Source organism: Dermacentor andersoni, chromosome 2 (assembly GCF_023375885.2).
Source record: "Dermacentor andersoni chromosome 2, qqDerAnde1_hic_scaffold, whole genome shotgun sequence".
NCBI lineage: Eukaryota > Metazoa > Arthropoda > Arachnida > Ixodida > Ixodidae > Dermacentor > Dermacentor andersoni.
This window is the reverse complement of record NC_092815.1, coordinates 86,771,289-86,787,908: the sequence shown is the minus strand read 5'-3', so window position 1 is coordinate 86,787,908 and position 16,620 is coordinate 86,771,289. Positions and strand designations below refer to the sequence as shown.

Below are 16,620 nucleotides of genomic sequence, written 5' to 3'. Positions count from 1 at the left end.
GCGACGGGGCCATGAGGTCGACACCCGCGAATTCTTTAGCGAGGTAGATGCCAAAACAGAACATGGACCAGCTCTTGATAACTTGCCATTTGAACGGATCATTGTACAGGGCCTTCATTAGACCTGAAAACGTCCCATCGTTGCGCGGCGCGTACGACGGAGCTTGCCCAAGGGAAAACATTATTTTACGATGCACCGAGGAAGCGCAAGATCAACGTGCACACGATTCTGCCCACTGCTATGGTGACCGCGGCTCGACGCGCATGCAAGCACATGCAAGGGCACATGCACGCCACTCACAAGGAAAATGGCTGTCGTTGGCTGTCTCGAGACCTTTCGTGGATTTAGCCATGATTTAGCTACATTTCGTTTCCTGCTGATGATGATCGGACATGCGCGTTCTTTCGTTTTGAAACAGGTTGGACATCGTTGGCTGGGCGGGGACCTATATGTGCCTGGCCGGTAAATATACAATCGATGGTCGATAAGTAGAAGAAAAAAAAGACGTTGCTCGTAACTGCGCAGTGAGCACCCGCATTCACGTACTGCCCATCCTAAATTGTCTATGATACCGAACGACCTCATAAGAGATTATCAACTTAAACTGCTCTCTCTAGAAAAAAAAAAAAAAAAGAAATCAGTGCTAAGTTGTAATTTTTATTGCCTTTATATTTTGAAATATTTCATCATCATTTTCCAATCTTTTCTTGTGTGTTTTGTTTACTCTTTTAATGGTAATCCGCACCATTCGCAACACGTTGTAAACACTAAACCAAAGTCAGCTGTATTCATGCTCGCCGCGCGTGCGGGCTGCTTCACATCGTTGTTGCGTAGCTTGGGCGCAGCTGATTAAGCCATTAAATTGCTTTTAAAACGCATCCCAAGGTCGGATCACGCAATGATGCAGGCGGCTTCATAGCATGCGAATCCCTCGACTTCCGTTGAAGCAGCTGCTGAGAACATTTCAGAGGCGACCAGACCAACCGGCGAACATGACGTCTGTGCAGCTCGCAGGTATTTTAGTAATCTGTCTCCCGTTGAAAGTCTTGATCCGAGTGAAATGTGCATTGTTTCAGATATGAGGAAGCCGTACGTGTCTGGGACGCTTCTAGAAAAGGACTTGCCGACCCGGGATCCTATCGAGCTGTTCGAGTCGTGGTTTAATGAAGTTAAAGATTCGGGTTTCATGTTCGAACCAAACGCTGTCACACTTGCCACGACTACAAAGTGAGTATTTGAGTAGCCACGCTGCGTGAAATCTGAGGTCCCACCGTTTTGGTGATGCACACTATCGGACCTTGCATGCGTCCCGTGATCGCAAGTTGATAGCTTGTTGATAGCAAAGCGTTTGCTGTATAACTCCCACAAACCGTTTAAAAAGGAAGAGTGTCTTGTTGGGCTTGCATAGAGTTGTTTTACTTTCAGTATGTGATGTATATTGTCTCGAATAAATTCAGTGCACATTTAATGCATCATTTTCACTGCTCTCACCGTTATCCCATAGAGAAGAGATAAGAAAAGGTACTGCTCACAGGACCGGCAGTGTTGGGGTGTTAAGACTGTTCATATAATCATGACAGAGAATGAGGAGAAAGCCTGCTACACTATGTCGGATAAGCAGCGGCATGATACTGCAACAGAAATCTCGCAGCTGCAGCACCAAAGCTCATCACTGTCCACATAGCTTCATATTACTGATCATACTGACGTGAATACTGTGTGCCTGTAGAAACATTAACTATCAGGTTCAATGTTGTTAATACCCCTGGTTATATTACCAGTGTTTATTTTAGTGGTGAAGGGGCACAGCTTAAATATCTGGTGTTGTGTTGGAGGCTGACAAGAAAATGTGGGCTTTTTCAGAAACCGTTAAATGATTCTGCCATTTGAAGGCGTTTTACTACTTAAAAAAAATGACAACAAGCGATGCTCCTTTCTTTATATACGTAAGGAAATATTTCCACATCAAACCTTGCTTATGTACAATGTGGAAACCATGAAAACAACAAGCTGGAAACTGTGTTTACTGTGTGTGTCCGTCCATCAACTTTGTTATGTCAGCCATCAACAACAGTCATGGTTATATTGTTAAACTGCCCCATCACCCTAATCTTTATTCAGAAAATTTAAAGGACTTGCCACTGAAACTGCATTGCTCGCACTACAGATGCTCCATGGCCCAGAAAACTGGTATAAATTGAGCAACATTCTTAAAAGCAAAGTAGCGCCAGAGAGCACATCTCTGTTCTGCATAATGAGACAGTAAATAATGACATAACACTTGTACATATAAGTCAACTCATAAGTATGTCTAAAGAACACAGACCTGCTAAAAGAAGAGCACACAATATTCAGTTGTTTTATTCAGGGTGTAACACCGAAATCGTTGCAATACATTGGCATTGCATATGAATGTGCCAAGCATGCTAACACTGTGCTGCTGCGTATCATTCATGCTGGGTCATTTGTGGGAGGTTTTGCACTCCACACAGAATCGTGACAGTTGTGGCATCTATGCATTTTGTAGGCCACAACAGGCAGTACTGTGAGGATGTCATTATGTGTGTTGCAAGGAAGTCCTTCAGAGAGTAACGATCTCAGTCGTGAGAACCTGCTGCTATTGCACTAAATGACTTCAGCACCAGATGAATCGATGAACTTTGCTGATTTTTTGTCACCTGGAAATGGAATGTTGACTTTGTGGGTGCATGGCAGCATCGTGTGGCATGTGGCCATAATTCTTAGCTGCTTGCGTAAAATGGAATGAACTTCAGTTAATTCATTTCTTCAATGAAAATGAAGAAGGGGGTGAACAAAGGGGCCTGATGTTTTCTAGTCACAGTTATGTGAAGTCAACAGATATGGAAGCCAATGAAAGCGTACAGGAAAATATTTGTTGTTTTTATTTAAATGCAGAAATGATAAGTTATGGAGAAATGAAAGTGGACACAAAACAACTTGATGCCAGTGGGAACTGAACCCGCATCCTCCGAATTTTTTTCTCGACCTAAAGATTGTGCCCACTTTACATTCAGACGCACTTCGCTTTTTGTGTGCCTCTTGAATGCATTTGTTCCCTATTCTCTTTTCACAATACGCCATTGCAAAGTAACAGGTTAGAACATGCTGGCCCAGACTGAGCTGTCTGCCGTTCCTACAAATAAATTCCCTCTTCAAATGAGAGCAAGTGAAATGTTCAGTTGCATGCGTGCTACTCTCACTGACATAGCCAGGAGGGAGGAGGGGAGGTTGGGGGGATCGAGCCCCCCCCCCATATTCTTATGAACCCCCTTCGCCTCTTTCCCACTGAACAGAAAGTTTCAGGAGGTGGGCTCCGAAAGATCGACATGGATGAAAGGGAAAGCTTGAATCTGAGAGAAAGGTGAGGGCTAGTGGCGGTCCCACTCACGGTGCACCTCTACCTAATTCCGGATCATGTTAACCATGATTGCTGAGGGGGGATCAGCGGTTAAAAATTCTGCACACAGATAAAGATAGGACGAGTACGTTCATAAAACTTGGGGGTATTGTTGTTCCCCACGAGGCCTTTGTGTCGACAAAGAGCTTCTCATTTCTGGTACTTGACCGAATCGTCAACCATGCTGCACAGAAGAAAAGCATTCCGAAAATAATGCGACTTGCTTGTCTAGAATACACATAATAAGCATCCTCCGCCCCTACCCTTTTTATTTCTTCTTTCTCTTCCCTTGTCTCTGAGTTTCATTATCTTAATAAACTTGAGAAGAGCTTGCTGTTAGGCTAGCTTGTACACGCTGTTAAGAATGAAGACAGGGTGGTCAAAAGCAAGACGACAAGAAAGAAAGACCTACAGAATGCTAATTTGTGCATGGCAAAATACATCAAGGACGGGGCTGTTGGGCCAGAAAAACTATGAAACAGCCACAGCAAACAGGTGGAAGGGTAGGTAGATGAATGGCCTCAAAGTCCAATCAGAAATATAGGAATGTTAGCGGCCGCCGCGCCATTCAACAACCCAGTGATTGTTAGAGTGTTACAGTGACTAACAGAAAATTATCTTTAGAAGGGGAGTGTGGTGACAGATACGAGGAGGGGGGGGAGGGGGAATGCACAAAAAGGGCGCCAAGAATGAAGTTGGTGGATAGTTATGAACATAGGGAGAGCGTTCTTCTCGTCAGTGCCTGATCGCTCAACTCCAGGCAGCCGTGGCCAGTTGCCTCGCCGAGGCTCGCCTATCCCGTTGTAACACATGCTGGTCACTGCAGAAAGCCCGTCCTAACTAAACGTCTCAGCAATTTTCAGAATAGAAAGTGGTCAGGAGACATGAGGCTTTCAAATCTCTTGGAGCTACTGGCCCTTATTTTACTGTGAACTACAGGTGCCGTAATTTTCACAAAGGCTTCTAAACAAAAGTAGTCCTGCTTTGGACTTTCTGCATGAGTGTGATCAAATAATAGTGTGCATTGGGTGATGACTACAATACCATTAGTGCAAGTTACTTCCAAACATCTCACCCGCCGCGGTTGCTCAGTGGCTATGGTGTTGGGCTGCTGAGCACGAGGTCGCGGGATCAAATCCCGGCCACGGCGGCCGCATTTCGATGGGGGCGAAATGCGAAAACACCCGTGTACTTAGATTTAGGTGCACGTTAAAGAACCCCAGGTGGTCGAAATTTCCGGAGTCCTCCACTACGGCGTGCCTCATAATCAGAAAGTGGTTTTGGCACGTAAAACCCCATATATTATTATTATTATTATTATTATTATTCCAAACATCTCTTCAAACAAGTCAGACAGCAGATCACCGAAAGTTAGTGAAACTTGCAGAATGGAGCCAGAGCGCCAGGCCGACATTCACTCGCGCCAAGGGCACAGACCCACTTCGTCGTCGTTCTCACGGCGGCTCGTCTCTCGGGTATTTACCGATCATATCGTAATAATATGATACTATCGGAAGTTCTAGCGCAAAGCATTGTTCGTGTATTTTTTAAATCTAAAATAATATAACATGCCCACAATGCCGAAGCGTAATTGAGTGACAGGCAGCTTGCAAAATAGTCCCTGCCCTCTTTCATATGGGGCCGTGGCCGTACCACTGACTAAAATGGCTGGAAAGCAACATTGGTCTCCACTGTTACCTGGGCTGCAACAAGTCTGGCCTGCAAACAAGAACACATACAATAGTGTGCTGTCTAGTTTTTGTTTGGTCCCGTTTCTAGCGCTTTTCATTTTTCCAAGTCATGTACCAGCTAAGTCATCGACATACATTATATAAATGCATCAATTTGTAAACAAAATTCGTTTTTTTTGATCATCATGTTTAAAAATAGCACAAGAATGATAGCATAATTTTAGGCGAAGTGGCTGTGCACCTTGCAACGAAAAACTCTTGTCAGAAGTTAGGCAGAATGTTGTTTTTGCAACCCAAAAATGTGCATCCTCATTGTTAAAGCATTCTTGTCCAGGGTGTGCCAGGAGTTCATTTTTGCTTTATATATATATATATATATATATATATATATGAGAGAGGTGCAGGTAGCGGAGGAGCGGTAGTTGTCAGGCAGAGGCCCTCCCCAAATAAATTTCTGGCTATGCCACTGGCTACTTTGATACAGAGACAAAGCAAGTTCGTGTCATGATGGCTTGTTTGTGTTGTAAGAACAAAGGAGACAGGAGATGATGCAGTTCTGTACATGTGTCCTCTTTTGTTTCTGCATGTTTTTGTTTATTCACTGTACATAGCAGATACTGCGATGTCGTACCAACTAGCCTCATTCTTCTTCCTACTCAAGTACTGCATAGACTCGTGTAAGGCCCATACTTATTTTCCCAATTTTGACAAAGTGCGGCCCTTACACAGGGCCAAACCTTCATCAAAATGGTGTCGGCACAGCTGGCAACTACTGCACACGCCGGATCCTTGACTGTACCATTGCATCAGTGGTCAATGCGTAGCTCTCGCTATCTAGTAGGGGTATGTGGAAGTGTGGAGTGCACGAAAATTTGCTGATGCAAGTGTGCCGCATTGGGGCACTGAATGCGATTACTTCTCTGACGGAAGTTTTTTTTTTTTCCTCAAAATTTAGGGCTGCCAAGTTTGGGCTGTAGCCCTTACATGGGTGCAGCTTTATACGAGTCTCTACAGTGATTTCCATCCCTTGGATGTGGCAGTGCTGCTTCAAACTGTTTCACTCATTCTTCGCAGATCAGGATTCCCTTCATCCCGAATGGTTCTCTTGAAAGGCTTCGGAAAAGATGGCTTCGTATTCTTTACAAACTATGAGAGCCGCAAGGGAAGAGAGCTGGTAAGTCCGGTGCTGTAGACCCTTCATTTGTGGGCCTTCGTAATCATGAAGTTCTCTAAACTGTATTTCAGGAAGAAAATCCAAATGCATGTTTGCTGTTTTACTGGGATAGGCACTACCGGCAGGTAAGTCTCGATTTCTTAATGTTAGCCTCCCAGATGGACAAAATTAATCCACAGTCCCCTACTACAGCATGCCTCATAATCGGAGCATGGTTTTGGCACGTAAAACCCCAGCATTTAATGTAATTTTTAAAGTTGATGAAAAAAAAAGAGTCCTGCTTTGGAAAACTGTAGCCCACTTTGGATATTTGGGTCTATTTTTGTTTTTGTCAGATGGTATATGGCTAAGATTTTTACAGAAGCTTTATGTTCCAGTATGATCGGATCCATAATGTTGCTTGTTGACCTTACAAGGATACTTAAGGGCGACACTAAATCTGTGTAGGATCCAGAAGCATTCTTTGAAGACATTGTCTCCATCTATTAGGAGGGAAAGGATTGATCACTAGAGGAGAGAACGAAGCTCAGAGCTTCACTTGAATTCCGCGCACAAACTGCAGTGCCAGTACGTCAGTGTTACATCAGAAATTACGAAGTATCTTTGTGTATTTGGGTCATTTCTATGCTAATACAGTCATGAAAACTTATAAAGTCAGGTCTTTGGTTTCTTTAGAATGCAGCATAATTCTATCTTGTTGACAAAATATTAATTAGCGCCAGGCAGACTCATGATATCAAAGGCAGCTAGTGTGGAAAGGTCAAGTTGCCATCGCCAACCATCTTTCATTGTTGCGCCTTTTCTTGCTTACCAACTCTCCATTGCATGGCAGTAATACTGAGGTTTTTGGTGTCTTATAAGTGTAACTTATTAATCTAGGCCAACGTAGTAGCATTCCTTTGGTGTTCCTTTAAAAGCATGGGTTTCCCTTATTCAGCTTGTTTAAACCCTTTTCTGCATAATCAGAAGTCTGCACCTGCTCCCCCCTTTTTTGTTTATGAGAATACAGTATTGACATGTTTGTCATGCCTGTGCACCTTTCATAAGCTACACATTTATAATGAACTGTTTTGCTGCAGTCTTTAATGTTGCTGGATTGGTGACTGCATTTACTTGAATAAGCTCTCAGCAAACAGTGTCGTCGCAGGCCTAGGCTGGTATCATGAGATACTCGATCCGTCTCTTAGGCTGATGCATTACTGCACTTCTCACACACACATGACCTTGTTGCTGCTTTAAGACGGTCTTGTGAATTGTGCCGCGAACCACGATTAGTGCATCGTTGGCAATTACTGCTTTTAGTGCTCACTCTTTATGGATGTGGGTGCCTTCTGTTATGTTGTCATTGTCATGATTGCATGACAATTGTTATTTGCGGTCGTGACATGGCTGGGCAGCTCTGGCACAGAGTTCAATATCAGCAGCCTTTCACTGTAGGATGGACATACGTTCTAGGGCTGTTAGAAGAACAAGCTGAATGCTGCAATAATATATATTTTAGAGAGGTTTCCTACTTTCTGCAGGCCTCCCATGACGATTGAAATAGCTGGATAGTTAAACAAGTGTAGGTGTTTCTAACAGGAGAAGCAAGTGAAGACTACTAAATCAGTTTCAGAAGGCCAGTGCCACAAAGCACCAGAAAATGAACTTCTGCACTGGCTGCCAGGCTTAAGGTGCTGTTACATTGTCCCTCTGCCCCAGGTTCGCGTAGAAGGCACGGTTGAGAAGGTGTCTGAAGAGGTGTCCGAGCGCTACTTCCACAGCAGACCACGTTTGACGCAGCTGGCTGCTGTTGCATCCACACAAAGTGCACCTTTGGAATCCCGAGCTGTGAGTGGCCTGAACTTGTTTTTAATTTTTCTGCAGGCTTCTGCTGTCTGTGTATGGCCTCCTGTGTGAATTGCATAGACTATGGAGCTGATGCAAGTACCTACTTGCCATGAGCTCCCACTTGCTATCTGAGTCGCTAGTTGTCAAACTTCCCTCTTGATCTATACATAATTTTTCAAGCATGTGCATTTTAACCCAAAGCATGCCAGCGATGAACATGACCCACTGTTACACTAGTTTGAGACTCATAGAGTATGGCGATAGAATTTCACATTTTCGACATTTTAGACTATAGCATAGACATTTTATCTGTAAGCCCCTTTTTATTATTTGCTTTTTGTGCCAGGAACAAGGGCTCTGACATCATGTTCATTTGAGGACAATTTAATGCACAAGTTAGCTTTGACAGTATCGCTGCTTCTTGTTTTCACTTACATGAATCAATGTTAAGTGTACAATTCCAAGCAAACACAAATATCCCTTCAGTCTTCTGACTCAGTTTTTTGATAGCTGATGCTTAACAGTGGTGCGCATCTTAAAATAGGTCCCTGCAGAGCACCATTGGACATTCTAAAGGGCTCCCAGTGGTTTAGAGACTTAGAGACCAATGTTTGAAAGATACTGCTCTGAAGTGTTTGCAGCACTGAAAGTACCAGAGCAACCCCTACATACATCTAAGTGACAGGTGTTGTTACACATGCTGTGACTTCAGAATGTTTAAAAATATCTGTGATCTATGGGCTCTGGAACTAACCATTAGACTTGTTTCCTTGTATGCTGCAAGGAATGTTTCTCTTTTAAATTTGCGTTGACTTGCTGAAATTGCAACTATGTACCTAGCTCTGGTATGTGAAGGGCATAGACATGTTGTAATTATCATTACATGACATTTGTCAGGTAAATTTCAAGAACCTAAAGCTTGTGCCATATCAAATGATGCACTGTAGAATAAGTGGATTGTGCTGTGCTGTTTCGCAGAAGCGCGCCTGCTGTGCCTCCTAGAAAGGATTTCCTATGTGTCGTTCTGCTTGGTATAACCAAAGAATCATGAAACAGATAAAACACAGATAAACAAGTGCCATTTGTCTGATATTCACGTTCCATAAGTTTCTCAAAGCACAGTAATGTATAGCAAACCTAGGCACCAACTTGCCCAAGAACAAGTTCTTTTTGAGACCTAGAAAGGATTATATTGCAGTACCAGTGGCCCTGGGTTAATTATTTGAACAAGAGCAGTTGTATCTTTAACCATTAACATTTCAGCTTGCCGCCTAGTTTGTTAATTTTTGGCAAACTCACCTTGTGATGTGTTACTCAGTTACGTCAGCATAGTTGTAAGGATAACGTTATTGTTAAATATCACTTCTATATTGCATGTGAGGTTCTTGACAATTTCTTTACATTAACTGTATGGGATAACACTGGTGCACTTGACAGCAAAAACTTATAGAACAGCAAACTGGTTGTTAGCTGGTCGTGTTGGTATGATGTTATAGTATGGCAAACAACATAAAAATGGGACAGAAGATTGAAAAACAGACGAGACAGCCAAAGCTCTGTAGGCGTCAGCACTGTACTTGAAGCAATATTTAACTGATTATTGACATCCCAGTTAATAATCACATGCCTGTTAATTAACACGCCTGTTAATCTTCCAGGCTCTTGAGGCTAAGTTCAAAGCCTTAGAGGAGGAGTACAAGGATTCAAGCAAGGAAGTTCCAAAGCCATCTTGGTGGTGAGCATTACGTGATAGCAAGTGGCTAAAATGTCAGGATAATTAGTGAACAAGCACTTTCTGAAAATGCAGCTGAAGACACACTGCTGTTTTTCATTGTTTGGTTTTGCTGAATAACACTGTTTAGGATTGGAATGTCTAAACGTTAGTAGAAATGTGAAGATTTATAACCTTTCATCAGCTCATTAACCTAAGCAAATTAGTGTATCCACAACATTTTGAATGCTGTTTCAGTTTACACATTTCTGAAGTCATATTTCATGGGGTAATAATCCAAATGGCCAAGCATATTTCGTTAAAAAATAGAGTGATCACCCCACTTTGCTTAGGCTAGTTGCATTATTTTCCCTTACCTCCCTGCCTTTTTCTTTATTCCTCTCACTAAATATATGATTAAACTTGTAAGCACAAATTATGATTCAGATGAAAAGATAGTCTGCACTTATTTTTACACTTCAAGGTTTGATCCTGTCTTATCAACAAGGCTGGACCTCGACATTCAATAGGCATATGACACCCATGTTTGCTACATTCAATGTTGCACATGACTTGTGTGGCTGTCAATTGCAATGTATCCCTAAACAAATTGGACCATGTCCTTTGTTGCTAACAAAATAGTATCCTCCTGTCATTTTAACTGTACATAGTGTTTTAGATCAGCACTTATGAGCGAGGATTGCACATAATCCTGATTTTAGGAGAGCAACATTGCATGTTTAGTTATCAGCATTCAGGTCGTGTGTTCTTATACGTCCCTGAATTTCGACAATTGCACTCTCTAATCAACCATTTTCCTCACTGTTATGCAACTATTTAGTGTAAGACATGCCAGCATTACTGTGGTACGGCTTTTTTCTTATATGTATATGAGCATATGGCTGTGCAGCTAGCGCACTTTATCCAGTGGAAGGTATTACTTATTTTGATAACAATACAATATGCACTAAGCACTAGCATGTAGAGTCAGCACTTTATAATATTTGCTTGGACAACAAGCTGTGCTACTTTGCTTGTGACGTAGGGAGCTGAATGTTAACATTTGGAGAAAAAAAAGAGACTACTGAAATCTTCCGTCTGTAGCCGTAATTAACTGCGGCTGCGGTGCTGGCCTTTTCTAGGGGAGGTTACTGCCTGGTCCCATCGCGCATGGAGTTCTGGCAGGGACACTCCTCACGTCTGCACGACCGCATTGTATTTCGAAAGGGCAGCCCATCTGGGGCAGCACAACTGGCTGTGCCTGGCTGGGTTATGGAGAGGCTGTACCCCTGAGTTCTGTCCATGTTACTGCTTTTATTTTCCTGTGTCTCACTTGGCTGTTTGTTCACCCTTCTTTTGTTTTCCCTCACTCCATCTGTGTTCTTTCATCGCTGTGGTCACTGGTGCAATCCATAGCAAAAATTGACAAAAGTAATGCAGCTGTAAGCTTTCCCTTTTAGTCAGCTAAGCTGATTTGCAGCTACAGTTAACACAATAAGTAACTAAAGCCAAATACTGGTGGCTGCATGGCTCAAAAAGTGTGATATATACAGCACGGATGCTTCCATACTACAGTTTGGCCCAGCCGCATCATTATTAGAACAGTTCGCTCACAATAATTCAATATTCTGCATAATTCAAATCGCTCTTAAAATTTAGTTGGTCCACTGTACTTTGAAAACAATTTGAAGCTGGTTAATTCGAATAGCCCTTTCGGTTAATTCGGTCAGTTCGAGTTGGTGGCTTTGCAGAGCAGGGAAATGTGGCCAGACATTCAGTTTCTTACTAGGTCATGTTTGTGGCTAACTTTCATATACTAGTACCTCAAAAACGAGAGTATAGGTATCAGATCAATTTATTGGCCTTGTTTATTGCCAGTGGTAGGCTGTTATGTGTCATTCTTTCTTGCCTGTGTTGCATCAATTGTCAGAATGTTCGGTAATTCAAGGCTCATTCGAACTGGTTTAATTTGATGTTTAATAGTATTGAGCTGAACAGTCGCAAGCTGGGGTGATGTATTGTATTTTTGTTTATGACATTAGCATGAAGGACAGTACACGAAGAGAGAACAGGGCAGCACAGTGTCCTGTCTTTCATTGTTTCTTTCTGTGTAGTCCCTTGCGTTAGTCCTAATTATGAAGGTCTTCATTTAGGTATAGCATTAGGTACTTGTGAAACTATAGCCTGAATATAGATGCTGAAATGTGCCATCCTAGGGCTATTGCAGCACACATGGTATGACCACCAGCTCTCTGTTTTGTGCATACAGTAGTGCTATGATTCCAGCTGGTAGCTGGGAAGAAGCCATAATTGCTAGATGGCAACCCCCTTTTTTTAAGTGTTTATCTGATTGTAGTGTGGCTGTTAGAGTAATAACACTATGATGTATCAAATGATGGTTTGTATAGTTTGAGCCTTTGAACAAGAGATACATTTCTGACAACAAACAGAAGCTTTCTTTTTATTGCTTAGGTGGGAAAGCCACTCACAATGTGAAAAAAGTAGTGCAGTTTCACATTACGCTTGTGAATGACTTTGCACCATGTGCACACTATGTTTGTGCTCTATATTTTCGGGACCATGTTACCATATGCCCCAGGTTACTGCTTTTTAATCAAATTCTTGTTAGCACTTCTTGCTCACTTCTTAACACATTGACATGCGAGTTTTTAAGTTAATTACTTTCATATTTAGGTTAATAAAATACAGTCAAAGGCTATTTGTAGAGCAGCTCAAACATGGAAGTTTTGTAAATATATATTTTGACTTCTGCTGCCCTGTTTTCTCTCAGGCACCAGTATTGCTGTTGCCATTCTCTGTCAGTAAGTTTAAATGCATGCCTACCGCAATTCCACTGTGATTACTATACTTTCTGTGTAGTAGACGGCCTACACACAAGCCTATTAGGTTACATGTTGACTTTTTGTGGTGGCATCATGTTTCTAACACACAGTCAGATTGGACATGGGATGATAGGGTTGATTGCTAGCTCTTATAACATACTATGTGTATTTGTACTACAGCGATCAAGTGACTGGTGATGCAATGACACATCTGTACTCTGACACATCTGACATATCTGTCTCTACTCAAGTGCAGTGACCTTAGTACTTGTTTGTACCTCCTGCCTGCATGAAGGCCACATTGTAAAACATAACAGTGCTTCCAATAACAGGGCTTCCAACTTTTACTGATGCTAGTAACGAGAACCGCAGCAAATGCTTGTCTGTCCTTTTTTTTTTTACGCAAGAAAGCTGTGTCTGTAGTGCAAAGAATGACTGAACCTGGTGAAATAATTATAGGTTGTGGCATGTGACTTTGAGGAGTACATTGAGTAATGCCAGGCCTAATTGTCATGAACTCAAGTATTGAATGAGTACGTAGAAATGGCTGGGCCCGCTGTCCCAGGCTGTCACATAGTCCTCTGCTTACAAGCTGTGCCGACTTTGAGGCGATTACATTAGGTAAGAACTGAGGGAAATTTTTAACATCACGACCTTATTTATCTTTGAGGCAAAATTAATGTTTCTGATTGATTGATGGGTCTTAATATCTCAAAGTATAAGCGAGATGCCATTGTGGGAGGCTCTGGAATAATTTTGACCACCTGGAAATTTTTAACATGCTTCCAAAGCACAAGACAGCCTTCCAAAAATTTTATAATATCACATGAGCAGCCACTGCAGAGCATGCCACTGGTTTTGTAGCATCAAGGATTACTGTTCAAGCAAACAGGCCAGCAGATGGCAGTCGAACTGGAAATCACCTTGCATGCTCACACATACTGTCGCAAATTTTACCACCCTTAGCCGCTACAAGGCCGGTGACATGTCACACAGTCGACGCTCAGGTGATACTATATTTTTGGGTGGCTGTACATAAGTCTTTTTGCAGTCCTCTCACATCGCAATGTGGCCACTTCAGTCATATCACGAATCAATGACCTTGAGCTCAGCAGGAGGACGCCATAGCCTTCGAGCCCTCATGTGATGCACTTCATATTATTTCAGTTGCATGATGTCAAGATGGCATCGCTAAACTTGCCTAGTCAGTACCACTCATGGCAGTAAGTCATTCTTGCATTGGATTTGGTGCTGTGAGGATTGGGTGGTCTTAGTGCGGACTTATTCCTGATTTATCCAGTTCTGTGCCACTGTTTCCCTGTGCGATTTCTCAGACATATGGTTGTTGTGTTGTGAACATTTGAAGTATACAGTAGAAGTGTCGTAGTCATTTTATATAGCTTTAAGGACTTGTCTCTCTTTCTTTTTTTCTCGCAATGCACATGGATGCACCGTCACTGTTTTATGGCTGGCATTCTTGGAAGTAAAAGGATTTGTTTGCTATACAGTAGGAAATGTTTATGTGGAAATACGTTTATCTTTTCAAAAATGAGGACTGTTTGCTGTATGTATGTAACCAGTTCAGCAATGTGTGGTGCACTACATCTTGGAGGCAGTCTTGCAGTGCCCTGACAAGAGGCATGTCCAGAGTGGCATCAAGGGCGAAAACTGTGGTATAAAAGTTACAGGTAGGGATAAGGTGCCTCAGAAAGGCTGGCCAACATTTCGGTAGGAAGACCCATCTTCGTTAAAGGTGGCTTTGTCATCCTCGATGATGATAAGGCCACCTTTGGACGAAGATAGGTCCTTCTATCGAAACATCGGCGAGCCTTTCTGAGGTACCTTGTCCCTGTTTGTAACTTTTATGCCACATTCTGCTGCTCCATCTGTCGGCCCACTTCTTGAATTTGGATCAAGGGGGAAAAGGAGGGGATGAAACAAATGTGGAACGTTTGGGAGGGAGGGTCTCACTGGCAAGCTCAAAATTGTTAATGCGAGAATTTTTTTGTGCGACGTATATGCCGAGACAAAGTCATGTGTCTAAACTGGTGGTGCAGCATATTTCCAAAAAGAAGCAGTGGGGCTTGGGTTCCACAAAAAAGTTTTGGTTTAGTTTGTGCCTGCAGCCAGTATAACTGTACAACACTATGCCATTTGATCACACATTCTAGGAAAAGGACTTGAAAAAGGCTGAGTGCCTAGGGAACTTGTGTATGTATTTAGCTTTTTTCTGACTCAGAGTCCAGAAAGCTTTTGTCGCCACTAGTACATGCGACAATCGGGATACTTGTCAACGCAGTCTTCCACGAGCTGACGCCAAAACAACTTCAGTTATTTTTTTTTTTACCTTTAACACTCGTTAATCACCCTTCAGTGGTGTCTCTTGGACATATACTGTTCCAAAAATGCAACTTAATTGCTGCTGAGACATAGGGGAAACCAGTGCTGGCCACGAGGCACTACGGCAGCTTGCATGTGCTGCTAAAATGTGTCTTGATGCCAGCTGTCATACAGGTGGTGCTGGTTAGCCTGTGAGGCTGACAGTCGAGAGCGGGCCATCTGCTTGGTGCGGTCGGCACGAGCGATGGCATTTGAAAGATAACATATGCGCCCCTGTATCAGCATTCGCTTTAGTTCAATGCGTCCAAGCAAGCTCTGTCCATGGCTGAATGAGTGTTACGAGGAGCACAGGCGCTCCAACGTTCTAGTACGCTGGCGCCCAGTCAGTCGGGTCAGAAGCCGAACTGCGCATATTTGCCTCGAGATAAGTGGTTAATTAGCTGAAGTAAAATCGTAGCATGCACAACTGAAAACTATTTCTGATTGTTGGACTAGTGTGTTACGGCACTGCTGTTGGCACGGGAAGTTTCAATGCTATAGTTGCCCATGTGCGCCGGCCAAGCCCCCACTGCACTCTTCCCTTCCTGATGGCTAAATATAATGGCTGCACTTGAGCCGGGGAAAAAAAAAAAAGAAAACCGTTTGTAATTATGCTGCCATCCTGAATAGCCTACGCACTTGGTACGCCGAAGCAGCTGCTTCGAACACTGTAGATAAGAGTCTGAACGACTGCTGCACCGTTCATTACCTGCTAAAGCCCGCTTGCACGCTGTCAACATGAACGAAACGGCCTACTCATCTGCATCTGAGGCAGACCTAAACAAAGTGGTGTGTAAAAGACAAAAAAAAAAAAAAAACACAAGGCATTTGTCATATCTGGAGTAACATATGGTAACCGTCCGACATGTTTGTCGCCATTTGCAATGAAGAGTGTTTTAAAGTGATGCTTTCCCATTACGCACCCTCCCAGACTTTGCCGACTTTAGCGGCTGCTGTCGTGCCAAATAGCTAACACTTCGAACTGCGTGCTCGATGGCAGGGTTCGAGCCTCGGCCCCCCACCACAACATCCCGATGCTCCCACTGTTGGGCCACAATCGCATGTATGTATGCTTATACCGCGCCAATGCCAACTAGCTCTTCGAGAGGATCGCCGCGTGCTTGTGCAGATTGCGTAGCACGGGTGTGCGCACGCCAATTTCCTTTACTCACTAGAGACGGAGGAATGAGGTTCACAGATGCATAGCGCTTAAATGCCGCTTCACGCAGATTCCAAAAGTGGGCGTTGGATCTGCATTCCTTTTCTTTTTTTTCCTTGAACTGTTTAGCAGACGCGGGCACATCAGCTGCATCGAGAAGAACCGGCGTCCTTTCAGACCGTTCTTTAGTGATTTGGACAAGGCACAATCGTGCCCACCCTGTCTCTCATGTTTTTCATTATGAGACGTCTCCGGCGGTTTGCAGACTCCCTTGTCAGTGGCATATTTCCAGCGGGAGCTGACCGGGCTTCACCCCCCCTGCGAAATATTTCCGGCCGGCACGTCGCCCGGCGTGCCGCCTATGAACAAAGGAATCCTTCGAACGCCCGCTTCAGACAAGTACAGGATGGTACAT

General features: G+C 43.3%; 1 protein-coding gene across 2 annotated transcripts; it reads left to right on the top strand.

Annotated features, from left to right (window-relative positions):
* Positions 1-15: 15 nt before the first annotated feature.
* LOC126541693 (pyridoxine/pyridoxamine 5'-phosphate oxidase-like) lies at positions 16-14,174 on the top strand. 2 transcript variants are annotated; one of them, XM_055076841.2, is made up of 8 exons: positions 16-462; positions 886-1,014; positions 1,077-1,227; positions 6,184-6,283; positions 6,355-6,408; positions 7,985-8,113; positions 9,772-9,848; positions 10,967-14,174. In XM_055076841.2, the coding sequence occupies exons 2-8, from the start codon at positions 921-923 to the stop codon at positions 11,115-11,117; spliced, it is 756 nt and encodes a 251-aa protein (XP_054932816.1). In that variant the 5' UTR covers positions 16-462; positions 886-920; the 3' UTR covers positions 11,118-14,174. The 2 variants fall into 2 exon arrangements, with proteins under 2 accessions (XP_054932816.1, XP_050044537.1); XM_050188580.3 differs by having other exon boundaries at positions 16-1,014.
* The last annotated feature ends 2,446 nt before the right edge of the window (positions 14,175-16,620 follow it).

What these genes read in the sequence shown, in the direction of transcription:
- LOC126541693 (XM_055076841.2), top strand. Translation starts at nt 921, where the DNA reads ATGCGAATCCCTCGACTTCCGTTGAAGCAGCTGCTGAGAACATTTCAG. An exon ending in ACACTTGCCACGACTACAAA is followed by an intron (nt 1,228 to 6,183) that starts GTGAGTATTTGA and finishes CATTCTTCGCAG; the next exon opens with ATCAGGATTCCCTTCATCCC. An exon ending in GTTCCAAAGCCATCTTGGTG is followed by an intron (nt 9,849 to 10,966) that starts GTGAGCATTACG and finishes GGCCTTTTCTAG; the next exon opens with GGGAGGTTACTGCCTGGTCC.